Genomic DNA, 17697 nt, shown 5'->3' with positions numbered 1-17697 from the left:
GCTCGCGCGGGTCGCTGTTTAGCTGAGGCGATTCAGCGTTGATGGGCGATAACCGAGTGACTTATTGGACATGGCCAGCTAAATCGACAACCTTCCAGTCCCATTATTTACCGCGCAGTTACTTAAAACACAGGAAGCGTCGGCAATGCGCTAAGCCTCCTGTGGAGACCACTGAGTCACTGAGCAATATGGTGCTGCATTGCTAAGCTGAGCGAATCGTTAAAGGGGGCATGCTCCCTGCCGTGACGCGGTTAGGTTTGCTGCTACGAATAGGATTGCAGTGTCTTTTTTGTTAATCGTAATTGTCATGTCTAAGTACAGAAAAGCGAGCGGAGGAAAGCAGAATAACCTGACCCAGGGTACTCCAGAGCACTGTCCTCCGACCACACCTTCTCTTATTCTTACCATGGCAGAACCGCTTTTGCAAGTAGTGGGAAATGTAAATGTGAAACGTGCAAAATCTGGAAAATGAATATCACATATGGTATGTAAAGAGCAGTCGACGGATACAGTTCTTGGAAACTGGTTCTTTTTGCTGTTCCAATTCCACGTGGTGACACAGATGGACATCTCTGTTGCGCTGTCTTCATGCTGGTGTTGGTGATCACCGACGTCACATCTTTTCCAGGTGGTGACGTCAGTCGGTGCCAGTGGTGCGTCGCTTGCGTGCTGGTGAGCACCGTCATCTCCCTGTTCCAGGTGGTGACATCGGTCGGCGCCACTGGTGCGCCGTCTGCATGCTGGTGCTGGTGACGGCCGCCACAGGCCTGATCAGCCTGCCCCTCCTGCTGCGGGACATGCGATCATCAACCGAGCGACACCTGCTGGCTGCCCGCCGCATTCTCACAGAAGTGCCTCTTATAGACGGGTAAGCCGCCGCGTTCTCACAGAGAAGCGCTCCGCATCGACAGGTGTGTCCGGACGTCCGTCTATTGTTGCAAGAGACATTCACGTGGGTGAAGGGGGTGGAGGGTGCCCATAATTGGCACTTCATTCGAGTTCTATCATCCTTCGTTGACGGTTGGGCGGCAGGGATGGTGTCTTTCCGTCCAATGTCCACGTTTATGAATTGACAGATGAAATGAGCTCTGCCAGCAAAAGCGGTTGAATCTAGACCCTTTGACTGGAGCGCTGAGCAGCTCTCCGCATCCCAGGAGAAGTAGGTACCTTCGATTGCCTGAATACAAGGTCACAATACTGCCTACCTGTATACAACCATGACATTCCGCGAAGGTGAGAAATCATCGTAACACCCTGCTTAAACCGTACCCTGGATAAAAGGAGATACGCGCCCCACCCCGCCTTAGTTTTTATGAGGTTATCTCCACGACATAACGTATAAGCGCGCTCAAATTTTTGGAGCTTGTTGGGCGTCTATTACGCGTGTGATCACACCAAAAAATGTGGCTCCAGCGTTTCCAGTTATTGCTGGGCCAACACTGTGCAGTGCACTAATGTAGCCCAACATTATAAATACATGACCAAAATACACGAGACCACATACGAAACTGCTCAGAATCAAAGAAGGCACACACTTGTCTAAGCTTATGTCACCACATGACGTCGTCTCGTAGATATTGGAATGTAAACCCGAATAAAAAATTGGCCTTTGCCCCAGTCCAGAGGGGTCAATTATGGGCACGAGAATACCACGAAAAGGGGTCAAAACACGGGCACAAAACGATCTTCAGTTCAACTGACACACATCAGTTAGCATGCCACATTTCGGCGAGTTGAAGAACTACGAGCGAGTCAGCCCGTTCACTACAGTGGCGATTCTGACACAGCCAGCCTGACAACAAATATGACGTCATAAAAAACGTTACAGGACGTAATCAAAGAACGACGCGTTGAAGGGCATCTTCTTAAACAGTGCATTGGTGCTATTTGAAGCAGTTTTTTGCACAAACCATACTGGTAATTACGTGCGAAGCCACGCTGAATGTATACTCAGAAACTTCAAAGCGTTCGTTGCGATGCGTATGAATATTGACAATATACTGGATTGGATTGTATATGTATATATATATATATATATATATATATATATATGGATTGTGTTACATAAATATTCATATATACACATATATGGTGGAACCCACTACCTCGCATAGCATTCAGAACTGCTCCGATTAGTAGATACTTTGTTTCCGTCTTGTTTCGCTCATGACCAGCGCGAGTAGCAAGCATATTACAGAAGGCTGTTCTGTCGTGCCTTGTAACCGTAGCTGTCACTCCTGGGCAAAGGTTATGGAAGAAGAGAGATATTTTTTAATCAAACTATATTTCCCCATGAAGGATTGAAGCAAAGAGCGCCGACATAGCGACAAATGCGTGTCTTTCGCTGTTACAAACTAGCTGGCACCACATTTGTTCATTTGCTCATTTGTTTTGGCCTATAGCTCACCCTCTTTTGCACCCTACACAGAGAGTTTCGTGCTCAGTATTTATTTTTAGCCCGGCGATATCTTACAACGATATGAATATTTTGCGGAGTCCACATTTGGCGCGTCGATGTCCTGCTTTTTGGTGTGGCGACATCTTGTAGCGTCAGGATTTTGCGTAATCGAGATTGTGTGCGCCATATTTCGTGTATCGATATTTTGCGCTGCATATTTTGGCTGTCAATATTTGGCGCGTCAATATTTTGACCACACAAATTGTCCCTCCTCTAGCATGAAATCCAGATGGGCGAGTGAGCACATATTATGCAACTAAAAAAAACTAAAAAAAGGATGGGGTCCGGGGGCCAGGAAACGAGGGGGTGAGGCAAGGACCAACTTTCACCCAGAGCTTTCGCCTCCATGAAAAACCCGTGACGACGCCCCTAAATATAGCAGGAGAAAGCCTACAACATAACGTTGAAAATAGAGGTCTGTTTACATAAAATTGGACTTGAATTGTAAGTCTAAGTCCTTGACAATACAAAGGCTTACTAGTATTATTTGTAAACACCTGTATCTTTACAACCACTTTCGTGCTCTTTGTCTTCATTTGAAGGGCTACCCCACCACGGGTGCTGGTGGCTAATGCCTTTGTTGAGTTGCAGTAGGAATGGGACACCTTATTAATTGTAGTGCAGCATGCTATATTTATTATTGCATGATCACAGAAGCAACAGTATTGAATGCATATTAGTGTGCATTTTATATTCATATTTTGCTTTTCCAGCACCGGCAGGCTTGGATCCAGCGATTTAAAAAGTCAGATTGGCCAATCAGCAGATAAGATTGAGTTCTAAGCAACCGGACCGTGCTGCACAGAACTCATCAAAAATAGATACGTGAAGTTCTCTCCCTGACCTCCACCTGTCTCGCCGCCCGCGTGACCACGGCGCGCCGCACCGACACCCCGGCTGCACGCCACGCCTCCGCCCAAGTCCGAGTTCCGCGTCCAGGCTGGATTGCCATCTGAGAGACTTCCGCCACATAAATTGCGCGTCCGTCGGAAGATGGGCTGAACGAGAGTGAGATAGACCACAATAAAGCCTAGCCAGCGGCCTCGGGGAGTCTGCCAGGCGACCACACCCGCTGGGTACGGAAATCGAACTGGGGTCCTAATCAGGTAGCGTGCGTGGACCGGGCTGTGGGCTAGGTCACCGCAGTGTGATCTACATCGACACCCAGTCGGCAGATTGCGAACTTCGTTGGAGGAGAATTGACGCTTGACTCAGCCGGCGTGGTCGTGTATCGAAATAATTATGACCTTTGATTAGTGTGATCTTTCTTAACTGCACGTATCGGAAAGTGGTGGTAAAATCACAGCCTCTCAGCTCTTTTCTAAGGTAACGATGAAGCCATTTATCGTGACTCTCGTACTCCATGACGTGTATTGATATGGTTCTTCTGAGGCCCATTATCTTACGAAGAAACTTTTAAAACATTAAAAACTTGTCTATGCGAAACGCTTTCACGGCTTGCACTTCCTGTCAATATCATCAATGTGCAAGTTGACACGTGCCGCATGTAAGGAACTTTTACCACCAGTCTAGTCCATGATGACACCGACTTGGTGCGGGAAAGGATTTGTGGGCGCCATATGTCCAGGATCTTCGTTGCGCAATGACGGATTTCCTCCCACGGGTGCTAGTAACGTCTGGCAGAGTCTAGCCATCTCGTGCGTAATCATATACTGCGTGCTAGTTTATAGCCATGGGTCAGCTGTCAACGACACCAGACTGCTGGCAGAAGTTAACTTCGCGGCCAGAGTAGTTGCTGACCTGTGAAAGCATGGCATACGCCTCGCGCGGGGGGGGGGGTAGCCGACACGCTGTCACGCCTCGCCAACTGTGCAATGGGCAAATTGTCATCGCTACGCACGAAGTCCGTGAGCGAGTTGAACCTGCGGATCATTCTTGTTTATTTGAAACATACGACGACACCCGGACCCGTGGCCAACCTACCCGCGTGGTTCACACTGCGCCTCCCCCCCCCCCCCCTCCCCGACAATGCGCACGGCGGCAGGACAGCGGCCTTTCCCATACTGAGCGGCCTGCCTCATGAACCGGTTGCCGGTGGAGATGAGGCGAATGGATCCAGCAAGTTTGAAACGCGCTGCGAAGCCATTCTTTGTGCAGTTGGGTGCTTTGATGCTGCAGGTGTGTGCATGTATTTGTTGTTTTTTATTTCTTGAACCGATCACACGTAACGGCTTCATATTTATGTGAGTGGAAGTGAGCTCAAGTCAAATAAGTAGACGAAAACGGCACATTCCATGTTAAGACAAGAGATACTCCATTAGACGCCTGTAGATGCACGAGTCATGAACACCACTCCTAAAACAGACTTTTCAGACTGAGCGTCAGCGCCACAAAGTTATGGCGTCTGGCTTTTCCCAAGAAAAAAGCCGAGAAGACAATGCCGCCATGATTTGTTTCGCATTGCATTCGTCTCAGCCCCGGTGGCTTGACCGGTACGGTATGCCGTACCTCTGGAGCTCTGGAGCTGGTACGATAGGGCGTCGCCATGAAGTGTCACTTTCAGGCCCCCGCGGACCCCCCTACCATGGCCGAGTTCATGTGATAGCACTGGCCAGTCAGGAATGGAAAAGACGATAGAGCATCTCGCTGGTGCTCGAACGTGTGTTGGAGACCATCCCATGTGAATAACTTACTGGCGGCTCTGATGCAAAGTTTAATCGCAATAGTGGGTCAGACAATCAACGATCATCAATTGTGGCGGATGGATGCCAGCCTGTTTCTGTGCTACGGGTACAACATCAAACACTTGACGATAAACATCCCTCCCACGTTTTTAAACCAGGAGGTGTAAATTGTCAGAGCACTGCTTGCTCTGGTAGGTGTCGAAAACCGTTGTTCGATTTCATTTCCGCATGTGCATTCTGCATGCCAGATTCTGAAGAGCTGTTACGATTGATGAGGTACATTTAGTCTGTGTTTTCCTGAGAACCCCAACGTCTTGTCGCTGATTGTGCATATGATGTGTAATTCTTCTTTCCAGACACAATGATTTTCCTTGGAATGCGAGGCGGTTTGTCTACAACAAGCTGAGCGGGGTGAACTTGACCTCTGACCTTCGTCACAAGCGACCCTGGAATGAGAGCGTCTGGTCTCACACTGATCTGGTCCGCCTGAAGGAGGGCATGGTTGGAGCTCAGGTCAGTTGGTCCCAAATGGCAGGAACGCAAACTGAAGACATGGCTTCTGATGTTTCATAAGCATTGATATAGCCCCAATATCCACAAGTAAACCAAACGGTAGCTGACAAAAAAGATAGAAAACGCCCTCCCAGCTCAAAGTGCTCATCCATTGCCATCAATCGTTGAAACCGTGGCCGTAAAACTCGAACTCGCATATCGCGAATCAGACGGCTCACTGCTCCGTAGGCACATGTGAGGCGTGCTGTCTGGCTTATGAATGCAGCAGCGCCACACCACGCTGCTCCGAAGGCGTATGTGAGGCGTGCTGTCTGACTCATGAATGCAGCAGCAGCAGCCATGCCCATGAGTGTGTCGCTGGAACCGTGTCCATCAGACTGTGCCAATGCGGCCGTGTCCATCAAACCGTGTCAAACTCGTAACACAGTCTGATGGGTGCGGTCGCAATGACACAGTCTGATGGGCACGGTAACGAGTGACACGGTCTGATGAAAACGGTAACTGGTGCCACGGTCTGTTGCACACGGTAATTAGTAACACGGTCTGATGTACACGATAATTAGGAACACGGTCTGATGTACACGATAATTAGTAACACGGTCTGATGGGTACGGTCGCAATGACACAGTCTGATGAACACGTCAACTAGCTACTGTGTCTAACAGACCGTGTCTCTACGACCGAGCCCATCAGACCGTGTCACCAGTTACCGTGTTCATCAGACCGTGTTATTAGTGACACTGTCTTATGGACACGGTAACTAAAAACACAGTCTGATGGGCTCGGTCACAGTGACAGTCTGATGGCCACGGTAACTAGTTAGCAGCAATGCGCGATGAGCATGCAGCAATGCCCGAATGAGCGTGCAGCGATGAACCCCGATAAAATATAACTGTCGCGTCGTTCATATCTGGCATCTGTGAGCGGGATTTCCAGATATAGCGGCCATCAATTAGCCGTCAATCAATTTTGTGCGAGGTACGATGACGCAATCAAACAAAGCGCACTGAACATATTTACCACACGAAATAATTGCGTCGTCTAGAGCGGTCTTTTCCACTTTGAAGTACGGCAAATAGTTGCAAGTGAGTTTATTTCATCATATCTGATGCTTGCTTCAATATCTTCAAATGTGGAACATTCCCGTCAAGATTCAACACATTTCTATGCTGTCTGAAACCACTACTAAAATCTTTGCGACCAGGCTGGGAACAATGTGACGCCCATTACGCGCGGGGCGATGAGGGTCGGCCAATCCTGGCTGGTCAGCGCTTATGAGATTTGTGCAAAGGTCAGAGCTGTGTGCGCCGCCGCGCCGGCTGCTATTCGTGGTGGCCAGAGCCTGGGTCTAGCAAATCAGCTGCTCGCTGTGACGCCAAACGATTTGCGCTGCGTTGCCCGGCTGGGCCCCGACGAAGAGCGGAAGAGTCGCCCGGACGGACCTCCACGGGCGGACCCTGATCCACCGGATCGCATGCTACCGGACCGAGGTTCTCAGGGCTGTGCTGGATCGGGCTGAGCTTCTCAGGGCTGTACCACATCAAGCAAAGCTTCTCAGGGCTGTTCTGCACCGGGCCGAGGTTCTCAGAGCTGTGCTGGATCAGGCCGAGCTTCTCAGAGCTTTGTTCCATCAGGCCGAGGTTCTTAGAGCTGTACCGCATCGGATCAAGCTTCTCAGGGCTGTGCTACATCGGACCAAGCTTCTCAGAGTTGTACCGCATCGGATCAAGCTTCTCAGGGCTATGCTGGATCAGGTCGAGCTTCTCAAAGCTTTGTTCCATCGGTCCAAGATTCTCAGAGCTGTACCGCATCGCATCAAGCTTCTCAGGGCTGTGCTGCGTCGGGCCGAGCTTCTCAGGATTCTGCTGGATCAGGTTAGCTTTCTTTTAACCATACTACGCCCGATCGAACGTCCCAGCCTACCAGTAGCGGTTCGCAGTCTACCGGGTCGGGCTTTTCAGGACCAAGCTGCACCAGATTGAGCTTCTCGAAGCTGCGCTGCACCGAACCTAGCTTTTCAGTCTGGTGACCCCATCCAGCCGAACTTCTTGGATCAGCTGCGTTCCACCGGAGCGAGCTTCCCACGACTGTGCTCCGCTGGACCGAACTTGCCAGGACTGTGCTCCGATGGACCGAATTGCCGGGACTGTGCTCCGCTGGACCGAGTTTGTCAGGACTGTGCTCCGCTGGACCGAATTTGCCAGGACTGTGGTCCGCCAAGCCAAGCTTGCCATGACTGTGCTCCAACAGGCCGAGGTCCTCTGGGCCATACGTCACGAGACTGCGTCCCTCAGTGTTGTGTTCCTCCGAGCAGTACTCGTTGAACCGCGCTCTGTTAGGCCGCCCCTCAGGACAGAGCGTGCTCCGTGAGTAGTGCACCGGCTGACCCCTCAGGACAGGGTGTGCTCCGTGAGAAGTGCACCGGCTGACCCCCACCTTTCGCTTGTCACATGCAGCAAGCGCTGGTCCCCCTACGCCGGTCTGTCAGTGGCCGAGCCGGGGGTCGCCTTTGGAGCGTGTTGCGGGGCGCGGAGAGCCGCCGTAGGCTAGACTTGGAGCTTCGACCGCGGCCAGCTCAGCTCACCCGCTGGCGGCCCGCTCGATTTGGCGTATTGGATCGCGAAACGTCGCAGAACGGCGCCACGACGTCAGTGCTACGGCAAAAACTCCTACCGACAGGAGTGCTACGACATAAGTTATACGCGACATCACTTCTGCTGCAAAAACTTATTCAGGTTTTACCTAGACGCGACATTGCTCCGACTACAAAGACTTACACAGAACAGGAGTGCTAAGTAACAAAATGTATGCTTCAAAAACTTTATACCCGTCGTTATATCTGCTGGAAAATCTAGGCAGTTTTTACTTCTGTGTGACGCTACTTTGACTACAAAGATTCATGCACGACATGGGTGCCACACAACAAAACCTGTACTGCAAACGCATACACCCATCATTACTTATGCAGCAAAGGCTTATTATTGCAGGTCTTTACTTACACGTGGCATTAGTTCTACTGCATCAACTCGTGCACAACATGACTATAGCACGGCAAAACGTAAGCTGTAAAAGCCTATACCTGGCATTGCGTCTACAGCAATGGCCCGTACAGTCTTTCCGTACACGCGACATTACTTCTATTGCAGCGAGTGATATGTGACGTTAGCGCCACACAGCAAAATTTGAAAAGTAATAAAAAATTATATCTAAAGAAACTGTGTCCGTTATTATGTCTACCGCAAAAACATGTCAGTTTTTGCATATCAGCGATATTATTTCTTCGGCCAATACTTATGCACGACATCTGTGCGCGACGGTACAGGCCGTACTTCACAAATTTAGCCATCAGTACTCCGACCCATAGGTTAAGCCTCAATAAAATCCTGGAGGGAAGGAACACATGAGAGCACTTGGCTGGTTGAAATCAAACTGCAAGTGCCTACTCTGCGGTGTCAATACATTATTGCTTCGGTAAATAGTGCGATCTACAGTCCACGATGACAATAGTTCTACGCCACATTTTTTCTATTGAAAAACGCATGGTGCACCATCGTATCGTTGCAGAACAAGATTGAGAGCTAAACAGGGGAAAATGCGGCTAAACGTGCCCTAAAATGCATAAAATACGGCGTTTATCCCGAATATGACACACCTTCCTATCACAGATGAAGGGGCGATGGAGACCCGGCTGTATGCAAAACTATACCCCTGTTTTAGTGTTCACTGACAAACGACATTGCTTCTACCGCAATTACTTATGTGACACTCCAGTCCATGGGAAATATCAAAGTTAAAGGCAGTGTTGCGTATACTTACACACTGTACCAGCTTTCGTGGCTAGAATAATGACAGTTACATATTTAAGTAGCATACATTTTGTCGAGCAGCACAAATGTCGCGCAGAAGTCTGTGCAGAGTGATATAGTATATAAACAATCGCTGCACCAGTTTTTACAGTAGAGGTAATGACTGGCATGAGCCCTTGAAGCCTAAGTTTTGTCATTGATCGCTGATGTCCCGTATAAGTCTTTGCAGTATAAGTAATGATAGGCATACATTTTTGAAGCATAAGTTATGTCATGTAGCACGAATATCGCGGATAAATTGTTGCAGTGGAAGTAATGTGCATGAAAAACGACGACATAAGTTTTTGCGGTAGAAGTAATGACGGGTGGAGTGGAACTTACACTCCATGAACATATGGAGTGTAAGCTTTTCACGGGGCTTTTATGTCGTGTATAAGTCTTTGCACTAGAAGGAGTGTCGTAGCACTCCCGTCGATAGCAGTTTTTGTGGTAGCACCAATGTCGTGGAACCTCGCAGAACAGCCACACAATCCACTGCCTTCCGCGGCATACCCAGCCTTTTCGCATGGATGAAGCACCTACACGTCAAATAACATGGAATGGATTTGCACGGCGATCTCCGAAAAATGAATATAAGTGAGCAGCCGATAGTGTTATGCTCCAGCATAATATGGTGTCAGGCCCTCCATAAAGCTGCATTGGCCGGCAGCATGGTTAGGATCTTCCGTGAGCCTCCACTCCGACCGGTGAAGCATTCCCGATGCCTTGGACTGGAATGCGCTGACGCTGGCTGACGTTCGCGTCAAACCCCACCCTCGGACACCGGCTGAACGGGAGGACGGCAGGACCGAACCATGCGCACGGGCGCGGCCGCGGCCTCCGGCGCCGGCGCCGGCGCCGGCTGAGCCGTGGCTGTGCGTCGACGCCGGACCCCGACGGTGATGGATGCGGCCTGACGGTCGGCTGCGTCCTGCCCGACTCCCTGCGCGCCGATCACTCATCTCGGCCCGGTCGCCGACATGGAAAACACCCGCCGATCTTGAAGGGCATGGGCAACACCGCCGCCCCCCCCCCCCCCCCCCTGCAGCGGGGAACGTTGGGCGGCCATGCGCGACGCTTAAAATCCGACGGCGGCCCAAATCGACTTGGAAACTATCTGATCGACCATCGCCAACAATGGAGCGCAGTCGAGACGGATGACTCCGTAGGGAGCGTCGGGCCCGACTGCTGCAATGCCCTGCGGAACGCATACGTGGGAAATACTCTGGTATCTGCGGTCTTTGCCGCTCTCCCGTCAGCGAGCAAATAAGTGTATTACTTTTCAGCTCACACTCCAAAAAGAATAAGGCCGTTTCTTGCTCTTGCTCTTGCTGTGTGCGTCTCGTTCTTGTCAGCCCGTTGTACTGACACAAAGCCCGTGTACAATATGCGCTTCCCCATACGGTCAGCCTGTTGTTTCTATTTTGGCAGTGCGCGGTGTCGTCCCCCATAACTTATGCATGCTGATGAATACACAGCACTTTGCTCAGACTCACTCTGACAGCGCTGCCACGCCACCCCCGGAACGAACACGTCTTTGTCCTGTTTACGGACCATCCAGCGAACGGGCTCGACGTCGCAGACGCATTTCAGCACGAGTGTTTACGAAATATCAGAGCGAAACCAGGCAAGCCGACGCCGAACGGATTTCTGCCGCTCCGGCCATTTACGGCCATGTTTTTGCGTCGTGTCCGCGAGGCGGGGAGACACGCTCATTCTGTCGTTTGGCCGCCTGCCGTTCGTTCGTAGGGCTCGAGTTTGCCAGCAGCTGGCGCTTCGGGCGCCTCGAGATGGCCGTTTGATGCGAGAGAAAACTTTGTCAGGTAGTTTGTGTGGCAATAGGTCCGGAGACGTGCTTCTGGATTGCTTCTCGCAATGGCGGCTGCAATAGCAAATCTTTGGAAGGCCAAGTGTAAATAACGCGAAACTGTGTCTGGAGGAAAAGGGAGATCCGTCCAGCTTTTCCTCCATCAGGGGATGGCGTAGTCACGACCCCGTTGGCACCCCCTTGACCAATCAGTGCATCCTCTTCCGGTAAGACATATCGCCAGGGATGACGTCCACGTACGCCGGAATACTATAACGTGAGTTTATCACGCACTATTCAGTGGTGAACCACAAGACACCGCACCAGGACCCCAGGTGCGAATACGTTCGCTTTCCTCCGACATCCCTTCCTTTGTGTCATAACCTACACATGACCTGGAGTCTGGCGAGGGATCGGCCGTCGCCCGGTGCAGTCGTGAACACCGGGCAGCAAGGGCCGACCGCCCCGCCGGGCCTTATGGTCAGGCTCTCCACCGGATCTCATGGTCAGGCTCAACGCTGGACCTTATGGCCAGGCTCTCCGCCGGACCCTATAGTCAGGCTCCTTATCTTATGGTCAGGCTCACCGCCGGATCTTATGCTCAGGCTCTCCGCCGGATCACCGCCGGATCTTATGGTCAGGCTCAACGCTGGACCTTATGGCCAGGCTCTCCGCCGGACCTTATAGTCAGGCTTCTTATCTTATGGTCAGGCCCACCGCCGGATCTTATGGTCAGGCTCTCCGCCGGACCCTATAGTCAGGCTCCTTATCTTATGGTCAGGCTCATCCGCCGGATCTTATGGTCAGGCTCTCCGCCGGATCTTATGGTCAGGCTCACCGCCGGACCTTATGGTCGGGCTCTCCGTCGGACCTCATGTCAAGCTCTACGCCGGACCTTATGGTCAGGCTCTCCGTCGGCCCTTATCACGTGCCCGGGTGGCCGGTTGGATACCCTTCGCTCGGTGGGTCATTTGGACCCCCTGAAGATCACAACAATTAAGGAAGCTAGAGACACCAAATCCACAGGGCATGTTGGCCTGTATGTGAAATCCCGTTGGTCTAAGTCTGAGGCTTCTAGGTCATGACCGTTGAGTTAAATAACGTCAGACGAGGTCAAATCTCAGGTCAGTCTCCAAAGTCCTCCAGAATCTAGATAACTGTTTTAAGAAAAGGTCGCATGCTCAGTTAAAGTCAGCGACATTGTTTGACCTTTTGAAGGTCATGATGACCGAAATCATACATGACTGCTTTGAGTTTGGCATCTGAATAAACGGCAAATATTACACCAGGCAGTACGTTCCTAAAAACAAAATATTGACCTAGGTCATTTTAGGTTGATGATCTTTTCTGACCCCTAAGAAACTCATGGAAGATATATAATGCGGTTTCTGTCATCAGCAAATTCGAAATGAGCACCAAAACCTACCCCATACGCCAAGCCATAAAGTAATAAAACAGGCTGGTTTTTACCTTACTCTGACCTTTAAACATGACTTAACGTCAATATAATTTGTTCATTTAATTATTGTGTTACCTAAAAAAGTATCTCAGAGGTGTACGGCTTCGCCTAGCACTTCGTTGTTGCATCGGATTGAGCAACTCCCTAGAAACTGACTTCGCTGAAAAGACCGCCCAACTTTGAGCCGCCATAGGTCAGCGACATCACAATGTACATTTAAATTCGTGGCATCAAACGATCCACCATTTAATTGTCTAGAGCTATGCAAAATTTGGCGTGACTACGCCGCGCCGTTCGGAAACCATTCCGGAAAACCTTTGGGGGGGGGGGGGGGGTTAATTCAACCCCCACCCGGGCGCACGTTATGGTCACGCTCTCCGCTCGACCTCAGGGTCCCTCATGGTTAGCCTGCTCATTTGAACTTAGGGTCAGGCTTTCGGCCGGATCTCGTGGTCAGACTCACCGCCGGATATTAAAGTCAGTCTGTCCACCGCAACTCAGAGTCAGCTTCTGTGCCCGTTGCCAAGCTATCCATTTCCTATACTTCTCAATATTTGAGACATTTTAGGACTTCTGAAAAAATCCTGACCGTAAATTGGATTGCTGTGTTCTCACAGAAGCAAAAAATCTGCTTGCCACTTACTCAGCAAAACACGATCAGATTTTGATTTGGTCACTCCCATCCGAACGGAACGCTGGCTCCAATAAACCCCGCCCCGCCACTGACAGATGGTCACCAGGCCAGTTCAAGCCCTGGTTGACAGATCGGGAGCGTGGGTGTGGGGCGCTGGCTGTCCTTTTGTCACGCCTGAGGTCACCAGGAAGCAGGCTTGTGCTCGGCTCAAAATTTCAAATCGGCTCACGAGCTTCGGGATCCGATTCAGCTCACGACTCATAGCTTGTTCAACTCAGTTTAGGCGCATTGCTTGAATGGAATCCATTTGACTCAGGACTTTCGCAACCTGCAAAATCAAAGATCTGATTCGGTTCTGACACCCACACACGCCACCACCCCCCCCACACACGCACAACACACACCACACACACACGCACACACACACACACACAAACACACACCCACACAAACACACACACATACAACACACACACACACACACACACACCCACACACACACACACACACACACACACTCATAAATATATTATATATATATATATATATATATTATATTAATAGATAAGATAGATAGATGATAGAGGTAGAGGAGAGAAGAGAGGAGGAGAGGAGAGAGAGAGAGAGAGGAGAGAGAGAGAGAGAGAGAGAGAGAGATAGAGAGAGAGAGAGAGAGAGAGAGAGAGAGATAGAGAGAGAGAGAGAGAGAAGAGAGAGAGAGAGAGAGAGAGAGAGAGAGAGAGAGAGAGAGGATATATATATATATATATATATATATATATATATATATATATATATATATATATATAACCCGCATTCTCTGGCTCCTAGTCCAAATTTGGGAAACTTAAGTTCAGGATCAACAACATTGTATTTCCCGCTTAGAAATTACAATAGCAACCTTCGCGCTGATATTGCCAAGAAAATTGTAACCAGTCCTGCGTACTGTTCATTTCGATGCTCTGAAATGATATGCTAATTTGCCTAGGGCATGCTGTATTTCCTAATGCTATCATTTCTATTTCAGCCATATGACTCACTGACGCAACATTGTTAGAAATGATCGGCCTACAACTCAGCTCATGAAATTTACGAAGAAGCTGATTCAGCTGACGACTCAAAGCGGTCGGACCACGCTCCAGTGTTCTCCAAATCGACCTGTTATTATAGAGCGAATCTCAAAACTGCGGGCGCGCCACAGTCAACAGCGCGTGCTGCGCCTGGAAGCCTTCGTGCGTCGCCGAACTTTGTCCGTCAACACTTGGGGCGCTACCTTTGAAACTGGGACAGCACACGCTGCTAAGGCCAGGGGGCCGGGGTGGTTGGGGGATCGGAACCTAGTCGGTGCTGGATTTGGCAATCCTAACGTGGCGTCACCATGGGGATGCCCAGGGCATTTGCGTGCTGAACGCTCGTCACCATACGTTTCTTTTAATGATCGTTTTCAAATGCTTTTGAACCGCACTTTCCCATCGTGCGAGTCTCAAGACATTTTCAGTACGCAGTATGTCTCCTAGCTATGCCCATGGGAGGACCTGTGGCTGGTCACATATTCCAACACCAGCCCGTATCACTGCACTGCGTTTTCCATTTAATAATGCTTACAGCGTGGGGACTTGTCTCGACGCTATATTTTAACTTTTTTATCGCCCTATTTGATGCACTAGCTATTGCCCTATCACCCATGACATTTTCCTTCAAAGCAAGTTAACTAAGTCCGGTGTGCTGTGATGACGTCTGGTGCCTTTTGAGCGCATGTGCGTGGCAGCTGAAAATGATCTCCATGACGAACTGTCTTATCTCTTGGGTTCTTGTGGTGCGTATGGCCCAGCATTTGGACACTCGACGGTGTTCAATAGCTCAGGACAAATCCCACCCCTAAAGAGTATTACAGGCCCTGTAGGCCAGAACCCGCCCTGATTTGGTGCAGATTTCTCTGGCACACCGCTAAAGTGTGTGTGCGGTGTATAAATAACTCAGTTTACGAACCTCATGCATCACAGCGCATGCCCGCGCGGCAGTACCAGAGCACCGTGTAGCATGGCGCATTCCTCCTTGTCACAGTAACAGAGCCCTGTGTACCACAGCGCATGCTTCCCACCGCAGTGCCTAAACACCGTGCATCGCATAACAGGCTCCTCCTCCCGCCGCAGTACCGGAACCCTGTGTACCACAGCGCATGTTTCCCACCACAGTGCCTAAACACCGTGTGCAACATAGCAGCCCCTCCTATCGCCACAGTAGCGGAACCTCGTGTACCACATCGCGCTCTCCCTGCACGGTATCTGAATCCTGCGTGGCGCAGCGCGTGCCCGCACCAAAGCACCAGAACCGCGTGACCCTCAGCACGCGTGTGCCTGCCGCAGTTCTGGAGTGCATACGTTCCATGCGGGGCCCAGTACCTGGACGCTGTGCAAATAGCGCTGGAGCAGATGGACACGGTCAAGAGGCTGGTGGCCAAGTATCCGACCCACACGGCCTTCGCGAGGACTGCGGACGGTAAGGGATGCCCAGCCATCGCCGCACGGGCGTCGCGCATAGGACATGATTATGAGAGAGGGTGGGACTCGAAGGCCGTCACTGCGCTGTGTTCGGTTCGTATCCAGTGTACTGTGAGCTTATCCGTTGCCAAAGTTAAAAAGCATTTTATTGTGAATCAGATTTACTAGCCTCGATCGATGCTGGGGTGAAAGCCCGGACTGGGCAATGAATCCTTTTCGGTTGGAGCTGAAAACGACATTTCATTACCCACGAAATAATGTAAATAAATGAGATCAACATTGGGGAGGAGTCGTTGCAACACTTGACCGGCGTCTCCAACGCTGGCGACCGGGGCGGTGCGGTGTACGCGGTGAGGAGAGGCCAGTGCAGTGACGCCCCCCCCCCCCCCCCCCTCCCCCGCCAGACATCGTGGCTATCCACGCGGGAGGGCGGCTGGCCAGTCTGCTCGGCGTGGAGGGAGGACACGCCATCGGCAGCAGTCTGTCCGTGCTCAGGAGCCTGCACGCGCTCGGCGCGCGCTACCTGACGCTGACTCACACCTGCAGCACGCCCTGGTCAGTGGGCACCGCTGCTCTCATCATGCATGCCTGCTCGGCAGCAGGCCTCCGACTAATTGGCACATGCAAGTTGAAAGTTGAAGAAAATTGGTGCTGAATATGCCGCTCCTGACCCGCCGGCATGGCGCAGGGCAGTGAAAGCCGGCATGAATGGCCTGCTCCCCGTGTGCGTATCCCCTGGTAAGGTTATTCGCGTGTCCTGGTAACTTCCTTGCGTGGGCGTCGATGCAAGCCGTGCCGGCCTATGTCAGCCGATCCCAGCCCGACCTAAAGCCGGCTGGTATGAAGTGTGTAGCTTGCTATGCGCCAGCGTCACCGGCTGCTAGCAGGCATATAGCAAGACCGTTGGTAGAGATCCTCTGTTAAGATGGTGGCAAGGAGACAAGGTTTCTGCGTCGTTTCTTTCCAAGAATCACTGACCGCGTGATGGTCAGTATTAATATTAATTTTCTAGAGAGACCCTTTAACTTTTCAATTCTTCTGTCCCTCAGCCTGGCCCATTTGCACGACTTCGTGGCTTGGGACAGAAGCGAACGCCTTTTTGCATGGATGCTAATCTTTTTATAGTACAGTAATGAGTGCACGCAGCTTTTTTTCTTTTTTATGCTAAATTGGTCAGCCAATGCGTTCTTTCGGTTCCTTATAGAACGTTGATGCTTCCAATGCAAACGCGTGTGCGTGCATAGACATGCGCACCACTCAATTCCAGACGTCGAGGCAAACAGTGCCTCCGTCCTGGCTGATTCACCGCCCCACGGCAGCAAACTGCTTTGCATTCCTGTCTGACCTTTAACCTGCCCTTCTCGCGGCGGCAGCCGCGTGATGGCTTTCTTCCCAACGCCGCACCACCCGAACAGAGAACTATTAATTATCGGCAAAAGGCCGACGCCCACCCGGTCCGGCCCTCATTCTCCGACACGGCCCGGCCCCCATTCTCCGGCACCGCCCGCGGGCACGGCATCTCACCGGAGGTGCTCTTAGCAAGGAGCTGTGCGGGTGGGCGCCGCGGCTCCCACGCTCGGGGCTGAGTGTTGCAGGAGTGTTGCACCGTTCTGAGGGACAGGAATGAGAGAAGTTACACTGGCCGAATGGGTTATGCAAATGTGACTGGTTTAGATGCACGTGTGCAAGGGGCTGCATGATTCCAGAGCATCTAGCGTCTCTCTTAGGTTATCTCGTAAACGAGTACCACCAGGGAAAATTTTTGTTATTATTTCTTTTCAACCCCAATGTGGACGAGCGCTAATTGATCAGAGGGAATATCATAGTTTTTATGC

The 17697-nt window shown here is 51.0% G+C and overlaps 1 protein-coding gene across 1 annotated transcript in view; it reads left to right on the top strand.

The window, feature by feature from the left end:
- Positions 1-737: 737 nt before the first annotated feature.
- The window catches only part of LOC119099272 (dipeptidase 1), a 31456-nt gene continuing 14496 nt past the window's right edge, over positions 738-17697 (top strand). Inside the window, exons 1-4 of the mRNA XM_037222397.1 lie at positions 738-868; positions 5460-5616; positions 15728-15860; positions 16267-16421. Of these exons, the coding sequence (XP_037078292.1) occupies positions 738-868; positions 5460-5616; positions 15728-15860; positions 16267-16421 (576 nt within the window). The remainder of the gene's footprint in view (positions 869-5459; positions 5617-15727; positions 15861-16266; positions 16422-17697) is intronic.

Source organism: Pollicipes pollicipes, unplaced genomic scaffold, assembly GCF_011947565.3.
Source record: "Pollicipes pollicipes isolate AB1234 unplaced genomic scaffold, Ppol_2.1 Scaffold_4740;HRSCAF=5597_pilon_pilon_pilon, whole genome shotgun sequence".
NCBI lineage: Eukaryota > Metazoa > Arthropoda > Thecostraca > Pollicipedomorpha > Pollicipedidae > Pollicipes > Pollicipes pollicipes.
Note: the sequence above shows the minus strand (reverse complement) of the source record. Positions and strands in the feature narration are given on the sequence as shown.